The sequence below is a fragment of the Corvus kubaryi genome, unplaced genomic scaffold (genome assembly GCF_017639235.1).
Source record: "Corvus kubaryi isolate FWS band 111438036 unplaced genomic scaffold, C.kubaryi_AGA036_p1.0 37300, whole genome shotgun sequence".
Classification (NCBI taxonomy): Eukaryota; Metazoa; Chordata; class Aves; order Passeriformes; family Corvidae; genus Corvus; species Corvus kubaryi.
In genome coordinates, this window is record NW_024581093.1 from 11731693 (window position 1) to 11746486 (window position 14794).

At 41.2% G+C, this 14794-nt stretch overlaps 1 protein-coding gene across 4 annotated transcripts in view; it reads left to right on the forward strand.

The window, feature by feature from the left end:
• The window catches only part of ZNF423 (zinc finger protein 423), a 229630-nt gene that overhangs the window by 128883 nt on the left and 85953 nt on the right, over positions 1 to 14794 (forward strand). For all 4 annotated transcript variants that reach the window (XM_042027539.1, XM_042027540.1, XM_042027541.1 and 1 more), the window contains 2 exons: positions 2924 to 6147; positions 12952 to 13036. In XM_042027539.1, the coding sequence (XP_041883473.1) occupies positions 2924 to 6147; positions 12952 to 13036 (3309 nt within the window). The remainder of the gene's footprint in view (positions 1 to 2923; positions 6148 to 12951; positions 13037 to 14794) is intronic.

A 14794-nucleotide genomic window follows, 5' to 3' on the forward strand; every position in this document is an offset into this window, starting at 1 on the left:
TAATTTGTTCAGTTTAGGTGTTTACTAATTTAGTATCCTGTTTGTAAGAAATCCAGGTAAGTAGTTTCTGGTGCCTAAAGTTTCTTCTAAAATTCTTTTAAAACTGTAAAAGTATGAGAAAATACTGGAGTACTGGAGTAAAAAGAATGTAGAAATTAAACACAAAAATTGGTAAAAGGTCAAACTGAAGCTAACAAAAGGCGACAATCTTTACATTCTATGTAAATGCTTCCATTTTATGACAAATACAACTTTTCAACCTGAGACGTGTTAATTTTTTAAAAATGCAAATTATGTTAGGACAGGCTTTGTGCTTCACTCATCAGGTAATACTTTCTTTGATTTTGTTTTCTGAATAGCCCAGTATGTTTGAAGAACAGCAGCTGGAGGGGAACTGGCTCTATTTGAATGTTAGACTGTGTTTTGAGGAAGATCTGTTCATTTCAGAGGAAAAAGAGACTTTCTAGAGATTTGTTCAGTTTGCATGGTGGGCCAGTGTAATGGTTGGCATAAGTGCATATGGATGTAAGGAAGTTAAAGCAGTTGGCCCAGCCTATGTTACCACTGGATTTGGCCCATTGCATCTCAAGTTTCCGAGCTGAACAATGGAGCTTTATTCGGTGGAGGCGTTTGGAGAGCTCGGGCTTCTCCCGGCGCAGCCCTTCCTCTGTGTGCCGCTGCTCCGCGCAAGGCGCCAGCAGCCTGACTGCAAAAAGGGAGATATTTAAAATGCACGTATTTTTATAAACATTTCTGCAAGCAGACATATAAAATTATTATAATTACAGCCAGTAAGCCCGAGCAGAAACTAGCAAATTGTTGGGTGATTTTTCTCTTGTTTTTCTCCTTTCTCCCCCTCTCCGTAGACAGCAGCAGCGGCAGCAAACGCAACATGTGCTGCCCTAGTTCAGGCCCAGCATCCCCCTCGTGCTCCCCTTTGTCTCCTTGCCCCTGGAGGAGCCCAGCTGGTGAGAGGAGGGAATTAGGCGGCCCTGAGCTACCGGCACCTCCCCGGGGCCCCTAATCCGGGCACTGGCAGCCGGCTGCCTCCTTCCCTCCGACGGCCTGTGGCCGCAGGTCCGTGGGGACGGAGCCCCGGATACGGCTGGCGGCAAAGCTGGGGGATGGCGGGGACTGGGGGCTCCCTGGGGGCTCAGCAAAGCTGTGCTGGCAGCGGGGTGGGCGGCGGAGGTGGCTTAAATTGGGAACATGAGGCTTTGTTGCAGCTGCAGTGAGAGAGCCGTTCATGGTCGGGGGAGTGAAGCCTGAGAAAAGTTTACATAAAAATCGGGAGCTCGTTGTCTGTATTTTAGGCTTGGGCTCTGCCGGGTTTGGAGGAGCTGGTTGAGCACAAAGACCTTGAGCATCTGAGAAGCGTGGATGCTCGCTGAGAGTCGAGGTGCATTTCGGGAGCAGGAAGAAGCAGGTTCTCGGTGTCCAGCATCGCTCTGGAGCAGGAGGTTTAGTTAAACGGGGGAGCAGAGCTCTCTGGGGAGCACGGGGCAGACAGCGGACGCCTGACCTGGAAAATAGACAGCCCTGTCGTGTGGGAAAAGTTGTTTGGGGTGTGGTTACTTGGTTTAGTTTTTTCCAAGGTAGCTGCTCTCTTTCTTTACCTGGGATGAAAAAGCAGATGTTTGCCAGAGCAAACAGTGCCTGGTACGGTGGTGATACCCTCATTAGCCGAGCCCTTCTTTGAGAGCTCCTCACTGTACTTGTGCTTTCTCTGCCTGGTGACTCGGTAGTTGGCAGGCACGAGGAGTGCGCGTGTGGCAGCCTACACACACAGTCGGGGATTTTTTTATTGGTTTGTTTTAGTAAAAGCTGAAGTAGGAACATTAAATGTTTTATAAGGATGGTGTATCTCGAGAACCAGCTCCTTTTTGGAATCTCCAAATGTTTATGTGGTCATCACCTTCCTTCATTTACCTGAACTTTATTTTTGCTTCATTCTGTGGTTTAGTTTGATATCAGACTAGTGGCATTTATGTTTCGCTCAACATCTCTGCATTTGTTAGAATTAAGATATTAGAACTCACTCTCTTCTGTTTCTTGTTAACAATTCTGTTAATGAAAGTTGACAACATTTTATGTATTTTTCCTAAAATGACTGTGTGGCTGCTGGAGTGGGTGCTGCGTTTCTTTACGGTAATATGGAATTATAAAATATTTTTCAAAACTTCATATTGAGTAAAGGAAATAGTTATTAAACAGAGGCTGGGCCATTTTTGGTTTATCCTGAACTTGATTCTTTTGTGATGCCTTGGGATCTCCAGTGGTGATTTTCCTGGGCTTTTATAAATTTGTTTGATTTTGTACCAAGAGAGCAACATTACATTTTATACAAGCAAACGTGGTAATAGTGCAGATCTCCTCTCTGATTTTCTTGAGCTCTCTCAAATCTGATGCTTTTATTCCACCTAGATGTTCAACTCTGCCTTTGAGCAGCCTTTCATTCTGTTACAGTTTTGAGACAGAACTGAAGGATTTTTTTAATGGAGACATTACTTAAAATCATCTTGATGTAGCATTTAACAGACCCACAAATTCACAGGTGATCACTTAACACTGTAGCTTTCTGAAATGTTTGTATTGCTTCATTGCACATTGTGTTTTGCTTTCTTTATTCATTGTTTATTGCTTTACAGTACAGTGAGCAGGTGTTAAACCTGCTAAAGAAAAATGCTTTTTATTAACACTATATGTTGGCATATTTGTGAATTATGTGTACACGTATATTTTTATTTCTCTTTCTCAAACCTCCTTTCAAATTCAAGAGGGTTTTTGGGCTTTTTTTTTTAGTTGATTTTTTTTTTTTTAATGCTGTAGTAGCAGAAGCCCATAGTGTTGTTGAGAGCTTTGTCCTTATTTCACAGATGCACTGGGAATTGTTTTTAATCTCCTTTCTGCTTTCCCATTACAGATGGTGATGACGACCCACAACTCTCCTGGGTGGCTTCATCTCCCTCCAGCAAAGATGTTGCATCACCCACTCAGATGATAGGAGATGGGTGTGATCTCGGCATCGGGGAGGAGGAAGGGGGGACTGGCCTGCCGTATCCCTGTCAGTTTTGTGATAAGTCCTTCATTCGCCTGAGCTACCTTAAAAGGCACGAGCAGATCCACAGTGACAAGCTACCTTTCAAATGCACCTACTGTAGCCGGCTTTTTAAGCACAAGAGGAGTAGGGATCGCCACATAAAGCTTCACACAGGGGATAAAAAGTACCATTGCCACGAATGCGAGGCTGCATTCTCCCGCAGCGACCACCTCAAAATCCACCTGAAAACCCACAGCTCCAGCAAACCATTCAAGTGTACTGTGTGTAAACGTGGGTTTTCATCTACCAGCTCATTGCAGAGTCACATGCAAGCTCATAAAAAGAACAAGGAACATATGGCAAAGACTGAGAAAGAGGTGAAGAAGGATGATTTTATGTGTGATTACTGTGAAGAGACATTCAGTCAGACTGAAGATTTGGAGAAGCACGTAATGACACGCCACCCACAGCTTTCTGAGAAGGCAGATTTGCAGTGTATTCATTGCCCTGAAGTATTTGTAGACGAAAACTCACTGCTCTCGCACATTCATCAAGCCCATGCCAACAAAAAACATAAGTGCCCTATGTGCCCAGAGCAGTTTTCTTCAGTGGAGGAAGTCTATTGCCACTTGGACAGTCACAGACAACCTGACTCCAGTAACCACAGCATCAGCCCTGACCCAGTCCTAGGGAGTGTGGCGTCCATGAGCAGCGCAACGCCCGACTCCAGCGCATCGGTGGAAAGAGGTTCCACTCCAGATTCGACCTTAAAGCCTTTGAGAGGACAAAAGAAAACCAGGTCTGTTGACAGAGAGGAAGGCCAGAACTGGTCTAAAGTTACTTACAGCTGCCCCTACTGCTCGAAGCGTGACTTCAACAGCCTTGCTGTTCTGGAGATCCATCTGAAGACCATTCACGCAGACAAACCTCAGCAAAGCCACACGTGCCAGATCTGCCTTGATTCCATGCCTACACTGTACAACTTGAATGAACACGTGAGAAAAGTGCACAAAAACCATGCCTATCCCATGATGCAGTTTAGCAACATTTCTGCCTTTCATTGCAATTACTGCCCGGAGATGTTTGCGGATATCAACAGCTTACAGGAACACATCCGCATTACTCACTGTGGCCCAAACGCTACCCCTCAAGATGGCAACAATGCTTTCTTCTGTAACCAGTGCTCCATGGGCTTTCTGACCGAAGCTACCTTGACTGAGCACATCCAGCAGACTCACTGCAATGTAGGAAATTCGAAATTGGATTCCCCTGTCATTCAGCCAACACAGTCTTTTATGGAAGTGTATTCATGCCCTTATTGCACAAACTCCCCCATTTTTGGCTCCATCCTGAAGCTTACAAAGCATATTAAAGAAAACCACAAGAACATTCCTCTGGCACACAATAAGAAGTCAAAAGCAGAGCAGAGTCCAGTTTCTTCTGATGTTGAAGTCTCTTCCCCTAAAAGGCAGCGGCTTTCTGCAAGTGTAAACTCAGTGTCTAATGGTGAATACCCATGTAATCAGTGTGATCTAAAGTTCTCAAATTTTGAAAGTTTTCAGACCCATTTAAAGTTGCATTTGGAGTTGCTGTTGAGGAAACAGTCTTGCCCTCAGTGTAAAGAAGACTTTGATTCCCAGGAGTCTCTTCTGCAACATCTCACCATACATTACATGACAACTTCCACTCATTATGTATGTGAGAGCTGTGACAAACAGTTTTCTTCAGTGGATGATTTGCAGAAGCATTTGTTGGACATGCATACTTTTGTGTTGTATCACTGCACCCTTTGCCAAGAAGTTTTTGATTCCAAGGTATCTATCCAAGTGCATCTGGCAGTCAAGCATAGCAATGAAAAGAAGATGTATCGTTGCACAGCCTGTAACTGGGATTTTAGGAAGGAGGTGGATCTCCAGATCCATGTGAAGCATAGTCACTTGGGTAATCCATCAAAGTCTCACAAATGCATCTTCTGTGGTGAGACCTTCAGCACAGAGGTAGAACTGCAGTGCCACATCACAACCCACAGCAAAAAATACAACTGTAAGTTTTGTAGCAAAGCTTTTCATGCCATCATCTTGCTTGAAAAGCACTTGCGGGAAAAACATTGTGTTTTTGATGCTAGTGCTGAGAATGGTACAGCTAATGGCATGACCCCAACAAATAAGAAGACAGAAGGGGCAGATATCCAGAACATGTTAATGAAGAATCCAGATACTTCCAACAGTCATGAAGCCAGTGAGGATGATGTAGATGCTTCTGAGCCCATGTATGGCTGTGATATTTGTGGGGCTGCCTACACTATGGAGGTCCTCTTGCAGAACCATCGTTTGAGAGATCATAACATCAGGCCTGGGGAGGATGACTGTTCTCGGAAGAAAGCAGAATTCATCAAAGGCAGCCACAAGTGTAATATCTGCTCAAGGACCTTTTTCTCTGAAAATGGCCTGAGAGAGCACATGCAGACCCATCGAGGTCCTGCTAAGCACTACATGTGCCCCATCTGTGGGGAACGCTTCCCATCACTCCTGACCCTGACGGAGCACAAAGTCACTCACAGCAAGAGTTTGGATACAGGGACGTGTCGGATCTGCAAAATGCCACTGCAGAGTGAGGAGGAATTTATCGAGCACTGCCAGATGCATCCAGATCTCAGAAACTCCCTCACCGGCTTTCGCTGTGTTGTCTGCATGCAGACGGTCACCTCTACCCTGGAGCTGAAAATTCATGGGACGTTCCATATGCAGAAATTGGCAGGAAACTCTGCAACCTCATCGCCCAATGGCCAGGCCTTGCAAAAACTCTACAAGTGTGCGCTGTGCTTGAAGGAGTTCCGGAATAAGCAGGACTTGGTAAAGTTGGATGTGAACGGCCTTCCCTATGGCCTGTGTGCTGGGTGCATGACCAGGAGCACCAATGGACAGTCTTTGAGCTTGACTCCACAGGAGGTAAACGAGAGGCCATGTGGCAGCCTGAGGTGTCCAGAGTGTAGTGTCAAATTTGAAAGTGCCGAAGACTTAGAGAGCCACATTCAGGTAGACCACCGAGACCTGACACCCGAGACCAGTGGCCAAAGGAAAGGTACCCAGACGTCCCCTGTTCCCAGAGTAAGTACAGCTGAACTTTAAAGTGTCTGAGGGATAAAATGTAGACCTTCAATGTGAGAACTGATCTGATTTTTTTTTTTTTAAATTGTCACTTTATCAAATCACTTGTGCTACTAGAAAAACTTCCCAACAGAACGAAGGGTAGAGTAATGCACATAGAAAAATCAGAAGCCGCTCAGCCTCACAGGCGCCTTGATTCTCAGTGGCAGCACATCAGATTTTTTACCACAGAACTGCCCTAAATTTACCAACAGAGAGCTGAGACTTGGGCAGTGGAGATTGAGTTTGTCCATGAATTCTGATTCTACTGAACTGGCAGATCTGGAAAAGCTGGGACAATTTCATGAAAAATGAAGATGCTCAGTACCCAAAAACAACAAAAAAAATCTAATCTGTCATATTTGAGGAATGAAATTATTTCTTACCAGGAAAATAATAATGAGCAGGAGGATAGAGGAACTTGTGAGGGAAAACGTAGTGAATTCCATCCTATGCCCCAAATTCTCACCTAAAACAGATTTCTGTGCTTAAGAGCTTATCCCTAGGAATGTCTTGTTAGAGTGAACGTTTTGAGGTTACTTGGAGGTCTGTGTGCATTTGTGTGAGCTTGTTTGTGTGTGTGTATGATTTCGAAAGTGACTTTAAAAGAACCTGCTTTCATGGCCCTTCTGTAGGGGCCATTAGAGGATAAGTAGTTTCTTAGCAAGTCTGGACATTGTCTAATGCAGATTACATAAAAGTGTGCTGTCCTTGACTTTTTCCAGATAGCCTGCTTTCCCGTTTCTTAGCTTACAAGTTACTTGGGAACATGCAGATCCAAGTAAGGTTCCAGAAGCCTACTCAGGAGATTAATATCATTTGCAGTTTATAGTCTTTTTAAATTATTTGTTGACGTTTTGGTTCAAGAATGGGCCAAGTCAGTCCTTCCTCTGTCAGGAACAGATGGAATGAGAAGTGAATTTTGGAAATCTTCTCAGGAGACCAACAGCAGACACATCTGAGTATTGATATCATCTGACATTTTTAATTAAACATGATGGGGTGAGATTTTCAAAAGTATCTAAGGAAATTAGGCACCCAACTCCTAATGAATAATTCCAGCCGTAGATGACTGTTTATGTCAATCTGCTAATTAAAGCACCCACAAACACATCTTACTGAATTAAAAGCACCTGAAAATACCATCCATTCAACTAGAACACCAGAGGCTCAGTAAGTAAGAGAAGGCCCTAAGTATGTCCTGAGGACATGGACTGAGGTGCCTCCAAGGGAGCTGGTGCGGGTTGTGTCCCTGGCAGGACTTGTTATCCCTGCTCCATGTGAGGCCATGTGGGGCAGCTGCATCTGGCCAAGCTGGGCATGGCCACACTGGAGCAGTGCCCTGATCCAGCCTCCTGAGCCAATCCCACAGAAAGCTTGATTTCTTTTCTTGTTTTCTCTCTTTTGGTAAAACCACTGGATATTGTTCCCTTTGGGTGTGACTAAGCCTCCAGGCACATGTAAATAATTTTGCAGAAGAATGAGGAATGGAAGTATCCCTCCTTTGGTGTGATACCTAGGTCTGGCTAGGTCATTGTCCTTCTTCCTCCTCAGGCCTTTATTTCCTTCTAAATTCTTTAAGAATACCTCTGTTCTATTAGGTAGGATTAATTCATATTGCTGAGCCTATGGAATGACCTTTCCCTTCCTATCAGCTAGCAGAACACATTGTCATTTTCTGTCTTATTTCTTGCTTTAACTCTTTCTTTTCAGTGAGAGCTTCCATACTTGTTCTCTCAGGGGAGAGTTTTAAGTTCTTCAATAAGGTAAATGCTTTGAATTTCATCCCATGAGAGAAGTTCTGAGTTTCTTTGTAGAAGAAAATGAAAAATCAGCATTTGTGATGATGGCAAATGGTACCCTACTGGTGTCTGTGGCCTGCACATATGCTAATACCAGAGATAAGCATCCCAGGAATATATATATATTGTTATTAGGAATAATTCATTATCTTACCCTTCATTATAGGTACAAGACCTGAATTCTGATATCAGTTCACTTGAAAACTATTGGTGTTTCACTCAGGTTTGTGAAGGCAATGAGTGCCCTTTGTGTTTGCCTAGTACAGCGATTTTCGAAGAATTATGCTGGGTTTTAAATGGTGATACATCTCTCCATTCAAGAAGAGTGTTTACTTAACTTCATTGGCTTCATAGCAAAGCTAAGCAAGTTGAACAGGAACTCTCGTGTCATCTTGTTAGTGTGCTGCACACAGGTAAAATACCACTTTACTGGAGCAATCTATAGTGCACAGTACATGTAGAGTGATCTGTACATGTTCAGAGCAGAGCTACTTCTCTCCAGTTCTTGAGTGTTTCTACATCTCATTTTTTAAACACCTTATTTATTTTTCTTTCTTAAATAGAAAAGCAGTTTAAGATTAGGACAAGGTACAGTCAGAAGAAGCATACAGGTAGATTAGATTTTTAAGTAGTGAGTAAATATTTCAGAGTAAATAAGAATAAGCAGAATGAAATCCAAGCAAATGGAAAAGATGATAACATATAAAATCTGTAACTTCTTTCTGTGTCCGAAATTGCTCCACCAACTGTTATTCACTTTTTGATAGAAGAGGTGAGTGTGGAAACCTAAAAGAATTTCAGAAAAAAACTTTAAATGAAGATTTAACCCCAAGGTGAAAGAGAGGGAGAAAATAGATATTAGCCCTTGATGAATAAAGAATATTTGGGGAAAAAAAAAATAGTAGAAGGTGAACAATTTCTTTTCACTGTAGGTATTTAAGTTTGTATATATATACAAGTTTATATAGCACCACAAATGAAGTATGAATATCTTGTTATATTTCGTTTTGGTTTTTTACTATTGAATTATTTGAGATTTTATTCTGAAGATCAGTAGGAGACAGCTAGAGGAGCGTTGAAAAATACTCAGAGTTTCTTGGCAGGCTTGTTTTTTTTTTTATCCATAAGAATGAAAGAAAGCACATAACCCTTGAAAATCCTGCTGTATTCTGTCTTCCTCACATTTTTACTATGCCAAATAGGAAGAAATACCTGTAAATTGATCATGTTCGTTTCTAGGATGCCTACCTAGGATCCATTCGTGTTGATCAACACGACAGATTTCCAGGTAGACATAATTTTTGCATTGTGTATATAGCAACATCCTCTTTGGAGGATTTGTTTTTAGGAATTTTAGGACAAGTCAAAGTTTTCTGCAAGAGACATCACTAAGAGCATTAAATAAAATTCATCTTAGTAGTAAAAGATTTCTCTAACATCAAATTTTGTTTCATTCATATAGTTTTGTGTGAGCTGTTCTGTTTGGATAGGACTAAAAGTGTTTTTCAGATGAGCATCCCAAGAAAAGGTATCATTCCAGCATCTGACACAAGTATAGTTCAAGGCCTTTTTTTCATTCCATTAAGATCTCAACAGAGGTGGTGCTCTCCTGTTTTTCTCAATATCTTTCTATGCGTAGCAGCTTCAGTTTTGAATACATTTTATTAATTCATTTTCACATGTCTTCTAGAGGAATGTGCATATCTTGAGAAACATGACTAATTGTTTAGTATTGAGATTTCTCATTTCCTAATACTGGAAACAGTCACATTTCAAGCTGTTCTTTCTCTTACACAGATTTATCTTTATTTTGTACCACAGGTATCATGAACAATGCTTGTTTAACATTGACAGTGGCAAATGTTTAGACTTCAGTTAAGTTTTCATTGTAAATGATGTTACTATTTTTAGCCCACCTAGGTTATTTGGGCTGAAGAAGCAAAGGAGGTGGCATAGAAAGTTGGAAGAATAAACCCTATTGTGTTCCTTACTCAGTTTCTTCTCTCCTGCACACTTTCTTGGACTCAGTTCCTTCTCTTTGTTCTCCCCCACAACCCTTCTCTTCCCTTGTAAATCCACTTGAATGGAGGAATATTTTCTTTGTAGAGCAGGAAACTATTTCCAGATTTAAAGGAGGATAGTCTGGAAAACCCATGGGAACAATAGATACTTCAGAAAAGAAAACAGAACCCTCTGTTATTAGTACAATTTTGTGCCAAGACTAGAATTAAATATCTTGAATTTGTGGGGAATGAGCTCTCAGCTGAAGGCTTGCTCATCTGGTCTCTTTTATCACCTAGATGCCATCACCTTGACTTTGTTAGCTCCTCAGAGCGCGGGCACCTTTGTTGTCACCACTTCTGAGGATAAAACTTAAAGAAAAATAACTGATCCATTAATAATGTTCATAAAGCTGAAAAATATCAGTAGAAGATCATATTTGTACCACAACTAATTATAGTTGTATTAAAGCTAGTGCTCCCCATTTACTGATAATGGAAGGATGTTTTGTGACATTCTTTTAAAGACAGTTACTAATGAGCCAAAAAATCAGCTCTTCCACCTCTTGCATATACGCATGGGTGCTGATCTAGCTACAGTTATTTGGATACCTGTATAGGCCATTTATTAACCTCACTCCACGTCAAGTGGGGTGCCCTGTCACAGGAGCCATCACCTTACTTAAGCTGCTCGTTTGCACGCACGGGTATCAGCTGAGGTAGCACTCAGAGGAAATCTGAAATCTGCCGAGGGCTCCTCATGCCAAGCAGAGTGTTTTATAGGATTGTGAAATGGTGTGGAGGAGTTAGCGCTGGGTCTGTGGATAAACAAAGACATCCTGTCTCCATATCTTTTAGTAAGTAGCTTTCAGAAGCCCCGGTATCAATTAAAAAATGAATCATTTGTCTGTGTTTAATATAACTTTCAAGGTTTGAAATAGAGTCAGGCTGAAATATTGTCCTCTAGCTGTTTACTTAGGGAACCCTCGTAGCTGAGATAAGCGTTAGACAAGGCACAGAGCTTAGCTTTGAAGTTTTAAAGAAGAGGAAGATTTCAAGCTTTAAATGTGACCATGTGACCACATGAATCAGTCACTACCCAATCCTATTTTGCTCTTCCAAGGTTTTTTGTGTTTTGTTTTGGTTTTGAAGTTAAGAGCCCTCAGCATGTGTGTGCCAGTGTGTTTGAGGGGACATGTGTACGTATGTGTGCTGTGCTCATCTGCCAGAATAGATTCCCCAGAAAGAGTGCTGCAGAAATCCAGCTGCTTTTCCATTAACAGCCTTGATTTCCAAATGGACTCCAGGAGGATACTTTCTTGAGCTGCCTAGGGATAACTAGCCAATCCAAACTATTTCCTTTTATATGGTTGGCTGTGTCAGCTTTCGGCCAATGGAGTATAGCCTTCTTCCTATTATCATGTTAATCACCCATTGTTGTTTTAGCCTAGAAAGCCTTGCCTAAGCAAACACACACTGGTACAGAATTCATGGAATATGCCGAACATCCATAGACTGGTGCATTTGTTATTATGGTGTTACAGCATGTTCATTAACCTCCAGCAGGCTACCTTGTTGCCACTGATGACATGGGAAGTAGTTAAGCTCTTGGTAGCACCTAATTTGTTCTGTCCTCAGCAGGTGCTTGAGGAAATTGGATCCCATGCTCAGAGGGGGTGACAGCAACTTCTCTGTTTAACTCAAAACTTCTGACTTATTACTGCTGCCCTAAAAATGGGGTTCTATACCTGGGTGTGGGGTGGAGGCTGAAGAAAAAGTAATGTGCATCTAAAATTACACAAAAAGTACCCCAAAAATATTTTCCTTCGAAAGGTTAAGAGGGTGTTGTGTACTGAGTCGGGTTTCTCAGTGCTGTCGCCTTGGGGTTGTCTTCCATCCCTCAGCTCCCTGAACTTGTGCCCAGCACCCAGAGATTTCATGTGTGTTCAGCTGCCACCAGCTCTGGCTGTGGGGATGCAGACCTCATGCTTGTGCCTAGTGGCAAGTGTTGCAGTAAGAATTATTCTCCAGAAAGAAGTAGGCACAAAAGGCCCAATTTTTCTAAATTACACGTCAAAAGATGTCTATTTAAATAGCGTATTCTCATGCAGTAAATAATCATGTACCTCAGACCAAAGCACCGTACTCCTGCTTTGGGAAATAGGAGTTTTTCCAAGTGTAAAAAAGCTTAGCCTTCATGTTTTTTGGTTCTTAGTTTGGCTTTTTTTTCCTGAGTTGGATGTCTAACTTATCAACCTGCATTTTAATTTCTGCAATGGTTTCTTGGATTTTTTCCTGCCACGTTGCACAAGTATACGCATCACTGTAAATCTGAGTGCAAACCCCATTTTCCCTATTTGAATAAATGGTTCATGTAATTGCCTCTTCACACTGTCTCCTGACTTCTGCAGCTAGGCCTCCCTGGTATGACTTTGAGATGGAGAAAATATAAACAGATTGTACTAGGAAACAGTTCTTTATGGTAATGCAGTTTTTTAAGATTTCTGATTGGAGACCAATACAAAATGCATTTCTTTCCTTCGCTTCCCCAAATAAGTATAGGTATTCTGCCTACTCTATTTTGAGTTTAATGAAAGGTGGAATTTTTTGAGAAAGTTGATCTTACTCTGAAAACAGTTACTCTTCTGTCTTTTATTTCACTCTGGGGGAATTTTACTGCAGTGGGTTAAATGACAGGAGCAATCTCATTATGGCTCACGTACTCAGTCAGATTTTCAAGTACTGTAACTTGAAATTTTTAAAGTTGAAATTAAAATTTCTCCTAAAGCAGGTTGTTAATTAGAGATTGTGTTTATGGTCCCAGAAAAGCCTGGCCCGGGGATATATGAACAAAAAAAGCCTCAGTGGAGGAAATTTGAAGCATGTAACATGCTATATTCATGATCACACTTGCCTTATGCTACAGTGCAGTTTTCTCTAATCTCTTTTTGGTTATTAAACAGAAAAAGACCTATCAATGCATCAAGTGCCAGATGACCTTTGAGAATGAGAGAGAGATACAAATCCATGTCGCTAACCATATGATTGGTAAGACATTCTTTACACTAGGCCACTCATTGGCTGCTTGTTTTTTGCTACTCTTTGACATTCACTATTTTAATAACTTGTTAATATTCATGTTGTAATTTATTTTTTTATTTTTCAAGGAAAATGATTTTGATGTAATGATTCTTCACTTCAAAGCTTTTTAAATATGTGGTTATAAAAGTGTTACTGCTGAACTTTTTTCCTTATCCTTTTGAGTCCTCATGTAGCATTTTCATTTATATTAAAATCAAACTTTTGACAGTATCTTCCATTTGATAGCATAAATTTCTCTCTATCTGTGTAAAAAGTACTTGCCAGTTGTCAACCACTTAGGAGCAATTATGTTTCAATTTTGTATGTCATGACATTGAATAGATGTAACTGCTAGCATTTTCCCAGCTAAGTGTGGTGGATTCCTGAGGAACATTGTCAAAACAAAACACTTACAGAGTTATTTCAGCGGGTTTTTTCTACTTTTTCCTGCAATTCTGGACTTCAGAAAGTTCAGCTTTTCAGACATACAAGTGTTTTAAAAATCAGTGTTTTCTGCCTTCTATGACAGTCCTGTCGCAGGAGTTGATAAAAGCATTGTTGTAACCTGATGGGTGTATTTCTGCTGCAGCTGTATGATTGCTTCTGTAATGATCACAAAGAAAGGTTTTTCCATGGACAGATGTTATAAATATATGTGTTGGCCCAAGAGGTCAGTTTATTTTGATGCATAGACCACAAGAAGGTACTTACACATGCCACTGCAGGCATGTGTTGGATGAGACCCTTCAAGGACCCGACAGTGCTCTCTGTCTCGCGCATTCATATGCAGTACTTATCTCCCACAAGCATAATGGTTTTCCTTCAGCAATTTTATATTTAGGAAATTATTCTCCCATCAATTCAGGTATGTATCTCCTATAAGCTTTGAAGTGGATTATGCATAAATACCAGAGAGAGAGAGAAATATGGACTGACAGCCTTCAAGCCCCCACCCCCAAATGAAAAACATACATGTCAGTCACAATAATTTTCATCCAAGAGCCAGGCAGGAGTTTTAAGTTAATGTCAAGCAGGTTAAGATAAAGATATCTAAAAATGTTTGCTTTTGTAGCAGGTGTTAATGTAATCTCTTGTTTGCAAGCTTGAAGAGTGAGATCCTTGTTAATTGGACCATAGTGATTTCATGTAGCTCCCTCCTCAATTTTAAGAAAGAAATCCTTAGAAAGCTTAGCACTTGTTTCAACTTAATTTTTGATCCAGTAGCTAATAAGTGATTTTTAAATACAAAGGTCATGAAATGCTGAGTTAAGGTTCTGCTTGATTCAAGAGGGGAATCATTTGTTTTCCTTTGGAAAAATGCAATTTCTTCATTTTCCAGTAACTGATATGTGAAGTTTATTTATGTATATGCTCATAATAGTGCTGTCTGGAATAACATACAATTTACACACTTTCTTACAAAGTTCTTAGCAACACTGGAAAACAACAGGTGTAGAAGGCATAGGAGGCTCAGAAAATTGTGGTCCTGCTGTTTGTGCAGAGTGCACCCTTGCTTCCTCAAAGCTGTACATCAGTTACTGTAATACTTGGAGGAACTCTGTATAGTACAAAGGTGCTATGGGCCCAGTTCTGTACACCTAGAACATTGTAAATACCAGGATGTGGTAAGAAAATGTGTGATAATTCCATGGTGGTATCATATCTTCATGTTGCTTTGCTGAGGTACAGACTGAGGATGTCCATGAAGTTAAGGTCATGACTGCT